The sequence below is a fragment of the Lipophrys pholis genome, assembly GCF_963383615.2.
Source record: "Lipophrys pholis genome assembly, chromosome: 17".
In the NCBI taxonomy this organism is placed as follows: domain Eukaryota; kingdom Metazoa; phylum Chordata; class Actinopteri; order Blenniiformes; family Blenniidae; genus Lipophrys; species Lipophrys pholis.
In genome coordinates this window covers 12,798,316-12,813,436 of record NC_137643.1, presented here as the reverse complement: position 1 = coordinate 12,813,436, position 15,121 = coordinate 12,798,316, and the positions used below count along the sequence as shown (strand labels likewise).

General features: G+C 41.6%; 1 protein-coding gene across 1 annotated transcript; it reads right to left on the bottom strand.

Moving 5' to 3' along the window:
• Positions 1-870: 870 nt before the first annotated feature.
• clptm1l (CLPTM1 like) lies at positions 871-9,051 on the bottom strand. The gene is made up of 18 exons (XM_080484500.1): positions 8,800-9,051; positions 7,761-7,984; positions 7,571-7,665; positions 6,294-6,483; positions 6,020-6,204; positions 5,804-5,882; positions 5,435-5,552; positions 5,260-5,354; positions 4,931-5,015; positions 4,721-4,824; positions 4,562-4,627; positions 4,303-4,353; positions 4,120-4,202; positions 3,992-4,026; positions 3,404-3,459; positions 3,221-3,265; positions 2,848-2,963; positions 871-2,748 (listed from the first exon to the last, which is right to left on the bottom strand). The coding sequence occupies exons 2-18, from the start codon at positions 7,923-7,925 to the stop codon at positions 2,664-2,666; spliced, it is 1,653 nt and encodes a 550-aa protein (XP_080340626.1). The 5' UTR covers positions 7,926-7,984; positions 8,800-9,051; the 3' UTR covers positions 871-2,663.
• Between the last annotated feature and the right edge of the window lie 6,070 nt (positions 9,052-15,121).

Sequence of the window (15,121 nt, the reverse complement as noted above, 5' to 3'; positions counted from 1 at the left end):
GCGCGCGAGGCACATATAGTGTACGTCATGTCTGCGTGCCCCTGACGTCATTACGCACACTATTCAAGCAAGAACTATTCCGTCAGTGTATCAGAACTTCATACTTTTCCATGGATACAGCATATTGTAAGTCAGCTTTACCGAATAGTTTTAAATAAAATAAACTATTTAAATCAGGGGTGTCAATTCTAACCAGTGGGATAGAATTAACAGAACAAATATTAACTTCAATTTGCAAATAAATCTGTTGTTCATGAATTCACTGAGAAGTTCAATGTTTTTTAAGAAAAGTAAACATTACAGTGATTAGTAAGAGCTGCCAAACTAATTTCTAGCAAAGTAATGTTGGCACCTAAGCCACACCGATTTGTAGACATTCTACATAATTTTTCTCCTGGAAGAATATTAAAATTCTTATTGTACAAAATGCAAATTTTTGTATAAAGTTTTATAGAAATCAGCATCTTGTACAATAAGAATTTTTTTTACATACACACGATAGCCCGATTTAAATCATACATAACTAAGATACTTTCAAACATCGTAATGTAAGTGTGATGAGTGGCAGGTCATATTTAATATTCATATTGGAGAATTACACCAGCCATAAGGTTTAACTGAAAAAAGGGGGTATCCAGTGGAAAGACTTGCCTAAAAAGTTATATATCAATACAACTGTATTTTATAGCTATGCTTCTAAACAAAAGGTGTGATGCACAATATTAATTAAATTAAATAAAACTAACATGCATCATTTTATTTTTCTAATGGCCTGAAAGTCTACTAGGTTTTTCAGTCTTTTTTGGGGGGTTATTTAATTTAAACAAGAATTCAGTAAAATCATGAAAATAAAATCCAAATGTAGCAAATGTGTGTACAGTCAAATATTTTTATAACTTTTCAATGAAAATCACAAACAGTACAACAACAACAACAAACAAATTTCAAGGCAAATTTGTGGCAAATCTGTCTGGGTTTCTTTTACCCCTCAGCCGGATCTTCATATACAGAGCAAACGTTTCCTGAAATCAGTAAATTAATGCAAATATTTCATTTCAATCAAGCACAACTTTAGAATTATGACATAGAAAGTTAAATCTGACTGTTAATCCAGATGTAGTAATACTTTCTTTAAGTCTGAGTTGGTTACTGCCCAAACCCCCCCAAATGTCAGCGTCTATTTCTAAACATCAGATGGAAAGTTTGTCGTGGACATAAACCATAAACCGTTGGTCATATTTTCACATTTGGCACCAACATACTTGCTTGGCCGGGCTATGTATAAAAATACTTGAACAGGTATTACAAAACCAGAGAAGATGGAGAAGACAAGGTACGGCTGTCTATGATAACCTTATGTGACACAGTGCAAAAATATTTCTTAAATCATTTAACATGTTGATACAGCAGGAAAAAAAACAAGTCAAAGTCACAGATTCTGGAACCTTCAAGCTTAAAATTCTGGAATGTTGAAGCAGATTAAACGTCTCCATGGCAACAGATTCCAATCTTCTAATGGGAAATTCACAGCTATTGTTGCCATGACAACAAACTGCAATCATCTTCCATGGTATGCGTCTACGGTAAACCTATTTGAAGTAGAATTAATAATATCAGATTATTGTGTCACTTTGAAAATCCTTCTAGCCTGATGGAGCTTCCACGTCACAGAGAGTTCACATTATTTCTGAACGGCGTTCACATCAGTACCAAAGCTCAAATTGTGACTGGAATATAATTTTCCCCGACAGTTCTGTTAAATCAAACCCATTCCCGAGCAGGTAATAATAATCAAACTGTCAGATAAAATTCTGAGCTGTAAATATGCGCATCATTGTAATTGAACCAGAGCTGAATGATACAGGGCTATCATTTCATCAGTGCCTCATCTTCAGTTTAAATTTAAAGTTCTTATATCTGTCAGGTTTACAACAAATAGTTTTATCAAGCATCCCACATGAGGTTTCTTAGTTAACTAAAGCAGCTCTTGTTCTACAGCGCCTACACGTACCATATGCGTCAGTTTTTCCCACAATATCCATGTGGGTGGCAAGGCTTTGTAAATGTTGAAATTGGGTTTTCTTTTACATTGAAATGAATAAATTCTACTCCTTCAGTGTAGCACGGTGGAATCCCAAAGAAGCGAATAGCATTAAGTTAATGTACCAGAGATTGATTTAACACAGATTGAATTACTGCTCACTACTTGGGTCAGTGAAGTGAAATACGGATTAAGAGGATTGAGTTATTGAACAAGACGACAAATAATAAGCCGATAAAGTGGAAAAAACAAAAACAAATAGAAGTTGCCATACACATCTACTCTTGGAAAAACTCCAATAAACTAGAATAAAGAATTTGTTGTATAGGCCATGTCATGGGACTCACACACGTTTTCCCAAGTTGCTGCATCGGTTTGAAAAGGGGCAACAGATTTAGCTGCTGGATCTTCCTGAACTGCAGGTTACACAGATGATTTGCACTTAAGAAAAGATTTTTTTTTTTTTTTTAAAACAACAAAACATAACAGAAGCCATAAAAACAATGGTAATGCTTCTTGTCCATTTAGACCTAACTGGCCAGTCATAATCAAGCTCCACTGGACCCCCAGGCTGAGTTCATTAGATACCAGATCAATGTAGTCCACAGTCAGCAGCTCCTTTTTAGTCCTTGTGACTCTTCCCTTTGGGCTTCTCGTCATAGGAAACTCCATACTCATTTACTCTGGTCTTGTCCACCGGGTAGAGCCTAGCGAAGGGAAGGCAGACATTTATGAAATCAAACTGATGCAGGTGTTTTGATGGCGCTTTGCGGATGTGTGTGTACTGTGGGTGAGCGTCTGCGCACCATCTCTGGTAGAGGTAAATGAGAAACACCACATCGTCTCTGAAACAGGCCAGTCTGTGGGACGTCGGCATGGTGATGATGAAGGCAAACACGTCGTCGATGAAGGTGTTGAACGCCTGGGAAAGATCAACCAACGTCAACATTACTCTCCTGAAACAGTGGACCGTGGTTCATTCATTGATTTTAGGGCTCATCACTGCTGCCTGATCAAACATGAACGGTTCAAAACAATAAGAAATAACCTCACAAAGAAAAATGCAAACGTTGAAGTGAAAAGTAGAGTTTTACACGCCACCGACTCCTTTAATATTAATAACGGCAATTGTTCAACACTCCTTTAAGTAAATAATTGGGCAAAAAAATGTGACCTTACTTTGTACATGAAGGCCTTCCAGGGCAGATGAGCCACAGATTTCAGCTGTTCAGCGAAGAGCAGATTATGCAGGCAAAGTATTTAGAACACACGCGACATCTTAAAAGTCATTTCTGCACATTCGTAGATCTGTTTGAAGGTTGCGCCCATACAAGTATTCTTGTTTTAAAAGACACAACTCACCTTATAGTTGACAAACAGTTGAGGAAGCATGAAGAGGAAGCCAAATGCATATACACCTGCAACAGACAAGACAGCGAGAATTAAAAAAAAAAAAAACAGAAGTTATTTTTAGATAGTGCCACGTTTGTAAGTGCATTTGTGGGATGAACAGTAGAGCTGAGTATTATACAGCTTGTGACATTCCTGCTACTCAGAAATAATTCACCAATCACAGATTTATTGTGCCTGTGAGCTCAGCGAGTTCTGGCTGCTGTGGTTTATCTTGAACTCCCGTCACGTTCATGCTGTAAGAAATGAACAAGCAGAGTCGACAACACTGCCCCCCAGCGGGCAAAAACCACTTTCTTTTTCTTTTCTTTTTTTGAAAGCATGTAATATAAAAGCTCTCACCGTTCTGATCAACAAGTGGTGGTATTTTCTCTTTATTTGGTCACTTAATTCAGATAAAAAAATTTTTTTTTTGAAATGTATCTAATTGCATTGTATTATATTTTACGTATAAAATCAAATCTTTTTACAGAGACAGTGGCACCGTTTAGCCAGATTCTTGTTTTTAGTCACATGTATCAGGGGCATAACGGAGCTTACCGTTCACTAAACTGTTAATCAGCCACGAGTACCAACTGAAAGATAAAGATGTAAAGATTTAGAAAAGTGAATAAATCAGCATCACATGACAAAACGAGTGAGGAAATGATAAATACACAGACTCTCACCTCTTATAGCGTAGGAATATTAGTGCATACCCTGCCCCACCAATACACAGTGGGTAAAGGAGGTACGAAAGATACTTCATCGCCTGAAGAAAAGTAAAATACTCTTACCTTACGAGCTCATATGATATCGTCAAAGTGTTGTTGATTAAAACTGAGCGGCTATGTGACTGTGCTGTGTCTTACCAAAGTGTCGTATTCTTCCGTCCTTCTCTCCGATTCGTCTAATTTTCCAAACTGTGTCACAGAAAATAAACATTAACAGGGTTAACACTAGTTTCTTTCCAGACAGCTGCTGGCAGATAGTCATGCACAGAGTCACAGATAAGAGTCACTTCATTTACCACCGACAGTTTGGTGCTACGCTTCATGCTCCATCTACCTCTCCACCGAGGATGGCGAAGCTTAGGAAAGAGATTACACTACCAGACAGATGCACACATACCAGGAATGTTGGTTTGCCTCCTTTCCAGGAAACCTGAATCTTAAAGGCTTTCTTCACTTTCCAGACCTGTAAATAAAAAGCAAAATGCCTCATCCACGCATCAATACATTTCTACATAAGGTTTTTAAGCGCATCTGTGCTGGGTAATCGCGCACTCACCTCAATCATAGAGCCGACCCCAGCAGGTATGAGGACCAGCAGGCTGGTTTGCTCATCAAACAAGTAGAGAAAAATAACGATGGTGCTGAAACATCGCCAGAGCACTGAAAGAAAAAGCATCGCAAAACAAAATGCGATATAGTTTTTGACACAGTAAGCGATCATCATGACTCATGTAACTGGTGATTGCAGTCTTAAAATTCAGTTTACCTGCTTTGCTGGACATTCCCACCATGCTTTTCTTCTGCTTCCAGAAGCTGATATCATTCTTGAAGGCCAAGAAGTCAAACAGGAGCTGCAAACAGTCACAGACATGACGTAAGTTACCGCCCAACGACACATTTGCACATATTATATATAAGTCTTGAGCACTACAGTTTCCCCAACAACTTCATGTTTTCATTGTGGTGGATGTGCACTACATAAACACAGAAATGTGTGTTTTCTGTTCAGGGCATGAGCACGAATAAATGTAGTTCTCACACCAACATTTCATACTTCATACTCTATTTCCTCTGTATTGGCTCAGTCAGACTCACATGGAATGCAGCCACAAAGAAGGTCAGAGCCAGGAAGTACAGATTGGTGTCCACAAAGATCCCCTTGATCTCATCCGCATCCTTCTCAGTGAAACCTGGACAATAGAAAGACAAACACCAGTTAAATGAAGTGCAGGAAGACCATTTCAGTCCAGAGGTGGAGAGCTAACCATACCGAATTGCTGAAGAGAGTAAACAGCATCTTGCATGTGGATCCAGAATCTCAATCTTCCCAGAGAGATGGAGTCATAGGAGATGGTCAGAGGGAGCTCGCTGGAGGTGCTGTTGATCTCCTGTGAACCCACAGACCCCGAAAACTGACGCAAATTGAAATGGTAACACTTCTCTGTCGTCATACACTTTAATGTTCAAAAGGAAGTTGGTGAGGGAGATATCAGGCCGGACTCGGTGTCCTCTAATCAAGTTCAGGAAGAAAATATGATAAATAATATAAGATACAGCGTATCTGAAACTCCACCGCTGGGACTACCTGAGATGGTGTTGCAGTGCGTTGCGTAATACAAATTCAAAAGTGAAAACTTACCACAAGGTCCTTGACTCGGTTGCTGAGCTCATCGACAAACAGCAGAGGTAGATACACCATGGTCTTTCCATTCTGGAATCTAAAAACGAACAAACACAACACTTGATGCTCTCTGATCGTCACTTCCTGTCATGCCGGTGGCTTTTGGAGCCCGCCATCAGTCGCACGAGTCTCTGAACACGCTGCTTCTGAGAGCTTGTGTCTGCGACATCTTACACTCTGAGGTATCTGTGGACGTCACTCGGGAGGCTCTCTCTGTCGAAGACAAAGTGGTCGCTGACGATGTTGAGCGTGAGGCGAGAGCGCCAGTGGGACACCGGGTGATCGGACGCAGAGGTGGCTCCTTGTCCCGCAGCAGGATGACTAGGCTGCTTCTTCTTCTGGGCTCCTTCTTTCTCACCCTGCATGATCAGAGAAACCCATGTGAACCCGTTGCTTTCAAATCACAGATCGACGACGGCTTACATATATCGAGAGGAAGTGGTGATACCTGTGCTTGATCCTGTCCTGATATGAGAGAGATTTCAGGGGGTTTGGGGATCATGTAGGTGGTGAGCTGGGCCACCGAGTGCACCTGTCGTGGGTCCTGCCACGGACTGACTCCAGCTTGATGGACAAATATCAGTGCATATAAAGTTCCATTGTTCCGGGTCTTCTTAGGGAGAGACACATTGACAATCCTAGAAAGTACAGAATGGGAAATGGAATGAGAGCAAAGAAATTCATGTTTAAAACAAAGTGACAAACCTAACACTGGTCTTTTCTCTATAAACGAGCTGAATTTTGTCAGAATTCTCCAACGAAATGAAACTGCCTTCGTACGCGTCGATATCTGGTCCTATAGTAGAGCCACTGAAGAGCTCAGTTTGTCAGCTTTGAGTTTATATTGATAACAAATCGAGCTATGATGACTTGAAGGTCTCAAAACGCTGCAACTGTCCTTCCTTATATCCTGGAAGATATTATTATGAACATCCTTTGGAGCTGCACCACATTGTGAGCTGCTGGAAGCAGGCTGCAGCACGACAGCTTACTACAGCATGGAAATGTTAGCCGTTACTTTACTTAATGGTGGAGAAAATGTCAAGTGTTCTTGTACGACACACTTTGCTCCGATGCCAGTGCAGTCGCACTTTTTTCACGCTGACAAGTGGAGCAGAAGCACATAGACGTTCCTTATGAAATCAATCTGAAAAGTTTCAAGCTGAATAAAAAAAAAGCAGCAGCAAAAACAGCTCAGTGGAATATTTTAGCTTTTTGACATAATCTTTTCTGTAAACTTCTCCCAACAATGGGACATTTTCAGTGCTTGTTTAGATGTAGCGCTGTCACTTTAAGTTAGGACAGAATCTGGAGGTCAATGATTTGAGCACAAATGCAGAAAAATACATTTTCAGTTCTTTAATTGAGTGGGAACAAACTGTGCCACGTAATACTTTGTTTATGCAACATGGGATGGGGAGAATGACTAATTAGAAATGTCTAATTTCCTAGTTTACAGCATTTAAATGCCCAAAACAAATAAGCAACATGGCCGCCTGAAGCGCTCCTAATTCAACACGAGTCAGATTTCAAAAATACAGACAAAGAAGCTCCTCGTCAAGCAAGACCGCAGCCATGTTGAGTGGCGTCAGATCTGCTTTAGGGAGTTTTCTGAAACCTCCCATTTGGGTTGATGCATTTTTACCACCTGGAAGTGGGAATGGACTCATGAACACGCTGGTTATTTGTATGAGAAAGATTCTCATCAAACAGATTTATACCAACCTTTCAAACTTGCTGCTGACATCAAAGTTCTCCTCTTGATAGATCAGAGTGTGACCTCCATCGGCATTTGACCGCAGTGCAGTGAAGATACTCAGCTAATAAACAGGAGGTGGAAGAAATGATCACATTTATTATGTAAACTTGGCAAATCCGCTGCCTAAACTATCAAACAATGATCCACGTCGCTGACCTGTAGTTTGGGGTTTCCCGCAAGGTAGGGTGTGATGCAGTTTGCTCCTTTGGGGCTGTCGCAGGGCTTGGTGTACACAATCCCGTACATCACCCAACAGGTGTGGAGCACATACACCACAAACACCCCCACGATCAGCGAGGTGAAGGATGTTTTCAGAAACATGATGCCCGCTTGGTGTCGTCGTCGTCTCCCTCAGCTAGCTGAGCAGCAGGGCCATATGTCTGGAAATTATAGACGATAGCAGAGTTCCAAATGATGCTGGAATATTAAACCGCTGGACATTTATCCATCAACCTTCTATTGTCTCTATTGGTCCAACTTGGGAACAACAGAGACAACCCTATGAAAGTACGAGTGACTGGACAGGCCACCAGTCAACTTCACTCATGATATTCTTAAAAACCAAAACTAACTTTCAGTTAAAAGACATAAACACCATCAGAGTCGGATTCAATAAAACTGAAGATTAGTACTAACGTTAAATGGTTGCACTATAAATATTTATCACCCGCCACAAAATGATGGGAAACCTATTTTATGCCATTTTAGGTTTCATTCATACACCAGAACCTGCTCTACCAGTTTTTCCATCGCGATGTTCAGCAGACGGTTTACAATCACGTAAATGAAGGTCACATTTAAATCCGACGCTGATTATTTGTTTGGTTAAATAGATTTTTTTTGCAGCTGTAGTTACAACTTGAGGAAATCGTGTGAAGACTTTAAGCAAGTCCTGGAAGTTAATTTCAATGCAAATACCAGGGATTTGTTCATGTGGCTCAGGTGAAAGTAAACTGATTGATTGATGGAAGTGTGGAGGCAATGAAAGTCATTTTACTGTTTCAAGCAGAGACATTTTAGAAAGTAGAAACAGATGTTTACATTGTTGAATCTCTGAGGTTTTGCTCGTTAGATTGCTGTGGTTAATACCTGTCTGTATTCTCCTCGCGGTGCCAATGAAGCAATACGATTTTACACGTGCATTTTTTCCAATTATCACACGTTCAGACATGTAGTAAAATAATATAAACATTACCGGCGTTTTAATGTGTCAGGTTGGCGGTGACAGGACTCTCTCAGCTGGATCATTGGCCGCGCATCAGTCCGTTCACGTCCCCGATCATCGCTTTTTCACACTCCTCCACCGTTTCTGACTTCATACGTTTGACGCTTATTGGCCCGTCTCCTTCTTTGGGAGAAATACAAGACCAGACAGAGCCACAACTGATAGCAGAAAGCGTGAGGTGTCTCTCGTCTCCAGCTCCGCCATTCACTTCCTGGTTGGTATGATGGACGAGACTTGGAGGAAGTATCGCGAGATCTCATATCACAAAGCCGCATGAAGATGAAGTTTGAATTAGACTGAGCATTTGGACTCAAATTACCTCCGCAGCCTTATTATTGATCATACTACTATAAAGGGTTTCTTATGAGGGACAATTAATAAAGTATTATAGGGGTTAATAGTATGTCCATGCTGGTTTCCTCCCATAATGCAAAAACATTGATTACAAGCTATTTGGTGACTCTAAAACCCTGATCCTGTGTTTGACTGTTTTCCATGTGTCAGACTGGAGGTCTGTCTATAGTGTGCTTTGTCTTTGCCCATATTCAGGGTCACAACAGAAAACATAAAAGCCACACCTTAAATAGAGATTGTAACCCGAACTTGAGCAGTCCTGTCTAAAGGAATGATTAGTTTTTTTCTCAGCATTACAAAACCACCCTAAAGACCTTATTGTATTTGTTTGTCTTTTGTTTAAATTAGCTGTAATTGGCAAAAGAGGAAAAACTACCTCTTACATGTAAAACAAACCCAATCTTAGCCACAACACAACAGAAGAACCCTATCCATCCAAGTAATCTGAACACTAAATACATTCCTTACGTTAGACTTAAAGATTTTAGTATGAACACATGATTATCTTGAGCTAATGATCATTCAAGGCAATCTGACCTGAAACATTTTAGGTCTTAAGATTGTACAAAAGTAGCTGCTTCTCATTTTTGAGATGCCCTCTGTTGTTGTCGTCCATGTATGAACGCACAATCCAGCACTCTGACTGGTGGCCCTATCAAGAAGAGATTTACTGAGCCCACATTCTGTTTTCTCATTATCATAAAAGTGTCTCTCCCCATAAAAAAGATTCTTTCACTGCATTTCTATTCATTACAATTACAGGTTATAAATGCATCATTTCCTTTAACTACATTTACTCTATGGAATCTTTTTAGGGAGGTTATTCATTAAATAGTCAGAGAAAGAATAATAACTTATTATATACAGGCTTGTGAAAGGTTGGCTGGTGGTAAAATGATTGAAAAACAAGAAACAATTTATCTCATGTAACCCCGTGGCAGTGAAAATATAACAAGTAAAAAAGCATAAGTGATTTTTTTCACAACCCGTTAAATATTCTCAGTGCTATTAAGCAGCCATTTGTTTGTATTTTTCCCATAATAGCAACTGTGACATTTACCCGTTGGCCACAGTACACACACACTGCACTGTAACCCTCTTTAATAAAGAGTCATTCCTGTGCTGATGAAAGCCAAATTCGTTCGCCTCCATGAGTCCATGCTTGTGACACTGACCTTAATCTTAATGAAGTCCTTGAACTTCCAGATTTTTTTTCTTCCATCACAGTCTCATTTATTGACTGCCTGCAGTTGGCCTACAGACTGAAGTCTCTGCCATGGGCCTATAATTTGTGTGAGAACTATAACCTCGGTGACACTGCCATCACAATATAGTGTGTGGAATATACAGTGAATTCAACGCCATCATCTCAAAGTGCTCTGTGGGCGAATTTCCCAGCTGAACATCGCTTCATAAATCTCCGGCCGGGTTTCATTATAGTTCCTGTATCCAGAATGACCCCCACCTGTCTTTGGTGTGTCTGTCCCTGACTCAACTCCCTCGACACCAACGCCTCCATATCTTGCTGTCTGTCTGTCAGGTAGCTTACATTTGTAGGTGTCCTTCCGACTCCTCCACGGCTCATCAGTGGTAATGAAACAAACACTCAGCACCTGATATTGCTCCTGAACTAAAGACTCGCAACTACAATTTTGAAGTTAAATGCAAAACCCCCAAAATAGCCATCAAATTTTCTGTGGCGTAGCCTGTTCTTTACACAGCTAAAGTTTTCATAGAATGATGCTTCGTTGGTCTTGAAGTCCTCCTTGACTTTATTTGGTGACTTCGTAATGTGTTGCTCAGCGTTGGTTGTAATATCAGCATCATTAGTTATTTTACGTTGCATAAAACCACAAAAAAAGTAAATCTTATTTAAATATTGTGGCAGTGGCGCTCGCCACCCTCGGGTTCTTCCACAGAGTCGGATTCCCAAACCACCATGTTTTATTCTGGCTTGCATCTGCCCTCATGGACTCAGCTGTCGTCTCTGCCCTCTGGCTCATCTCCGCCCTCCTGGACTCTGTCTCTGCCTCCCTGGACTCTGTATCCACCCTCCTGGACTCGGCCATCGCCTCCGCACTCTGGCTCGCATCTGCCCTCCTGGACTCTGCCCTCTGGTTCGACTCCGCCCTCCTGGACTCAGCCTCCACCCTCTGGCTCGTCTCCACCCTCCTGGAATCGGTCATCGCCTCCTTCCACTGTCTCGTCTCCACTCTCCAAGACTCGGCCTCCACCTCTGCTCTGCTTTGGCTGCTGCAGCTCTCTGGCGCCTCACCAGCCCAAGGTTGGTGGCTGCAGCCACCACCTTTGCTGCTGCCGGTGTGAGGGGGGACCGCCTATCGGCTGCACTGTGCTCAGTTCGGCCAGCGCGGTCCTCCGGTGTGTTTCCCTATCGGGACAGCAGCTCCTCAAGGAGGCGGCCCTGCCTCCCCTTCTTCAGCAGGAGCGACTCCATCAGCTGCTGGTCCTGCTCAGCGCGCTCCCGCTGCAGTCGGGTGAAGTCAACGGGCAGCCAAGCCAAGTCCTCCTCCGCCGTAGTCTCTGGAGCTGCTGCCCCCGGGGCGCTCCTCCGTGCTCTGTGGGCCTGACGAGGAGCCAGTGTGGCAGTTGCGTTTGCCACCCTTGGGTTCTCCCACAGAGGCACAGAGACAGATGTTCCAAAAACCATATTTTATTAAATCAAATGAAAACCAACTCAAAACACACACAGACACACAGTCTCTTTCAGGCACTGCTTCCATGTCTGTGTGTTTACTCCGCCTGTCACCCCTGGGTCCGGGCGGCTCCTTCTTTAAGGACAGAGAGGTGGTTAACCACCTGATGTGAATCATATAGCATATATGTTGACTTTAACTCACAACCCACCCAATTTTATGTTATCCCTTCAAATTCTGGTAACTGAATGAACAACTGAATAAACTAGCTCCACCTCGACTGAAATATGCTTATTCGACACTAATATAACAGTAATACGAACTTCATGATCTATTGATGATGAGATTATACTCTGTGTTTATTATACACCATTCTTCAGAGTTATATTACTGTATTATATTCAAAGAAGAAGGGTTTGCCGATGAAGGTAATGTGCACTGAAATCCAGCACAGTAGAGAACTCCTATGTGTTTCTGAGCCTTGGGGTGGAACAGTATGTCAAGAAGATGACAGAAGACAGAAATGCAAAGTAAAAATGGCGCCATGTAAAATATATGACCAAGAGAAGGGCAAAACTTTCCCCTGATGCATTCCACACCCATTGGCTTGTCAGATATGATTAAAAAGCTTCAGCCTGTCCCACACCAGTGATGTACTTATTCTCTTCCCTTAGGAATCCCACTTGCATACATTATCTAAATAGCTGGATTTCTTGTCCCCTATAAACCAGCAGATCCTCGGGCACGTTCTTCAAACCTTCTCACTCTCAGTTCCAGACAGAAGGTGACACTTACTTTTTTCTGGTCTCTAAATGCTGAAACCCCTTGTTTGAAGATTAGCTTTAAGATATTCTGTCTTTTAAATCTCTTTTAGAACATGTTTTTTTCTTTTTTCTTTAACTGACTTCAGTCCATAGAAATGCATAAACTCCAAACTCCAGATCATTATTTCGACAGATTCTTTTGGAGACCTATTTAACATATTGATATTACCTTTGATGATCTCATAGATTCTCATTTGTAATGACTTTGGTAGCAGTAGTTAAACCCTCCACCACTCAGTGGCGCAACCGCTCCATCTGCAAGGAACAAACTGATTGCATTCTGGTATTAAACATTCTCAGCCTGCGAGCCGCTCTGTTTTTCGGCTTCTGTGTGTCTCGCTGTCTATCTCTGTCCTTCCTCGATACTCTGCCATGATCCATAATCACCTCTCCGTGTGTCTCCATCAGCATCCATCATTCTTTATGGACTTTCTCAGTCGGGGCGCAGAGCAGGGAGATCGGCAGAGGGAAAAAGACAACCTTCCAGTCAGGGGCAGAGAGAAGGTCACTCTGCGCTCTCTTTCCAAATGACCTCCCAGATAGAGAGAATGTGTCCCTGTCCACGCGTCTCCAATTGGCTGGTTGGCAGTATGCACGAGACCCCTTTTTGCTTTCCAGTCAGCAAAGCCCAGCAGACCTGCTCCGTTTATTTGAATAAACAAGCTTTTTCACAAACACAGAGCTTCAGAAAGACGTCACCTCGCCACAGTCTTTCTAAACCCAAAGCTTTGCTGACGGATACTGAATAATAGTTTATTTCACCAAGACACAGACACTTCATCTGAGAACGCTTCTCAATTCACATTGTATTTACAGCTTGAAACCCCAATTAGTTATGTCATTGATGCACAGCGTGTAGTTTGGGAAGAAAGGCGGAATACAACAGCAATCCCAGCAAGGAAAATCAGTTTAACAGAGCAACATTAGAAGGAAAAAAAAAAAAGTTTGAGTGAGCATTGCATCATTTTGATCAAACGATGCAAGCGGATGTCAGGTTCTTAGCTGAAACATGTATGTGATGCTTCACTTCAGTAAGTGTATGTGCCAGACTGCTGCAACACTTTGATGAAAGCTTTGGTGGTGGAGCGAAGTTTAGTCACACCAGCAGGGGAGGAGCGGCCCCGCGGATGTGGAAGCTTCAGGTGAGTGTTTGTGTTGCAATGTGAAAAAATATGTAGTTCGACTTGTTTTCTGACAGAATAACAAATAACACACGCACGGCTGATGCTGACTGCATGTTTTAAATGTCTGTTTAAAGGAGGAGCTGATAAACATGCTCATGGATAAATCAAGACTGATGAGTGTTTTTTTTTTTTAAGTGGGTATTTTCACGACCTGCAAAACTTTTATCAAGAAATTGTTTGGTAGAAAAAAAGATCTGGATAATTTTGTAGAAGCTGTGCATTTTCATTTTTATCTTTAGTTTCAGCTTTTCAACATTTTCACCACCAACGTGAAAAATATGTTATTTTACTTTGTTTGCGAACATAAAAACACTGTTTTCTCACTAGACTTACTCATCACTTCCCTTTTTGTTCAGAAATAATCGCCTCTTGGAAACATGTTAAGATTTGAATTTGAAGGAATGACTTCTCACCGGCTGCAGAAGTAACAGATCATTTTTAACCCCATGATGAAATATACATAATGATGTCAAAATGTTCCTCAGTCGTCTCTATATAGGCTATTTATTGAGGTATATTTTTTTCTGGCAGCCACACGGTGAAAAGTAAAACTTTGAGAGGAATGATTTTATTATTTTTCTTTCTGTCTCGGGCTGCGTCATCCTGTGCAGGAGTTCCAGAGATGAGCAGAGGCTTCCTGCAAGATACAGAAAGTACCGCCAAGTGTACAGGTGCATTAACGCACCTCCCTGTGACACGTATACTGGAGCGATAAGGTTGAAAATCACCAGAGTGCTCCTTTAGGCAAGACAGCTTGCATCAGTCAAGCTGTTCCATCCACGCCAGACAGACATGGTTGTAGGCTACTGAGCTGCAGCAGTCGGTGTAACCCTGTGAGTTTAATGCAGAGGTGTTGCAAAAAAAAAAAGAAAAAAGAGGCAGTGTGTTCACTGAACCTTTTCTGGGTCAATAACACTAAAAAACTCCCCGGTTTGCCTCCTCTCATCTCAATCAAAGCTTCTGCAGTAGTAATTTAGAGCAAGCATAGAAAGGAAAATAACTTGTCTCATTTAAATGCTAATTTGTCTTCTGCTGGAGACTCAGTACAATGGCAACAGGTTGGCAGAGTATGGAATATATTGTGTGGAAGCTCATAGATCAGACTTTCTTCGAGCATCTATTGTGGCCCAGCAGTGCTGCATGAATATACAGGATGCACTGGTCCGCACTGCTGATGCTGATGCCTCCTCTCTCGATCACATCTTCCGTTTGAGGTGACACTGGCCCCCTGCTTCCGCCGCGTTTATACAAACTATACATGTTTTATTCACCATTA

Bases quoted from the DNA above. Each gene is read 5' to 3' on its own strand.
- clptm1l (XM_080484500.1), bottom strand. From the start codon at position 7,925: ATGTTTCTGAAAACATCCTTCACCTCGCTGATCGTGGGGGTGTTTGTG. The intron at 6,205-6,293 runs GTATCACCACTT...CTGATCATGCAG, and splicing joins CAGGACAGGATCAAGCACAG to GGTGAGAAAGAAGGAGCCCA. The intron at 4,628-4,720 runs GTGAGTGCGCGA...TTTTATTTACAG, and splicing joins GGGTCGGCTCTATGATTGAG to GTCTGGAAAGTGAAGAAAGC.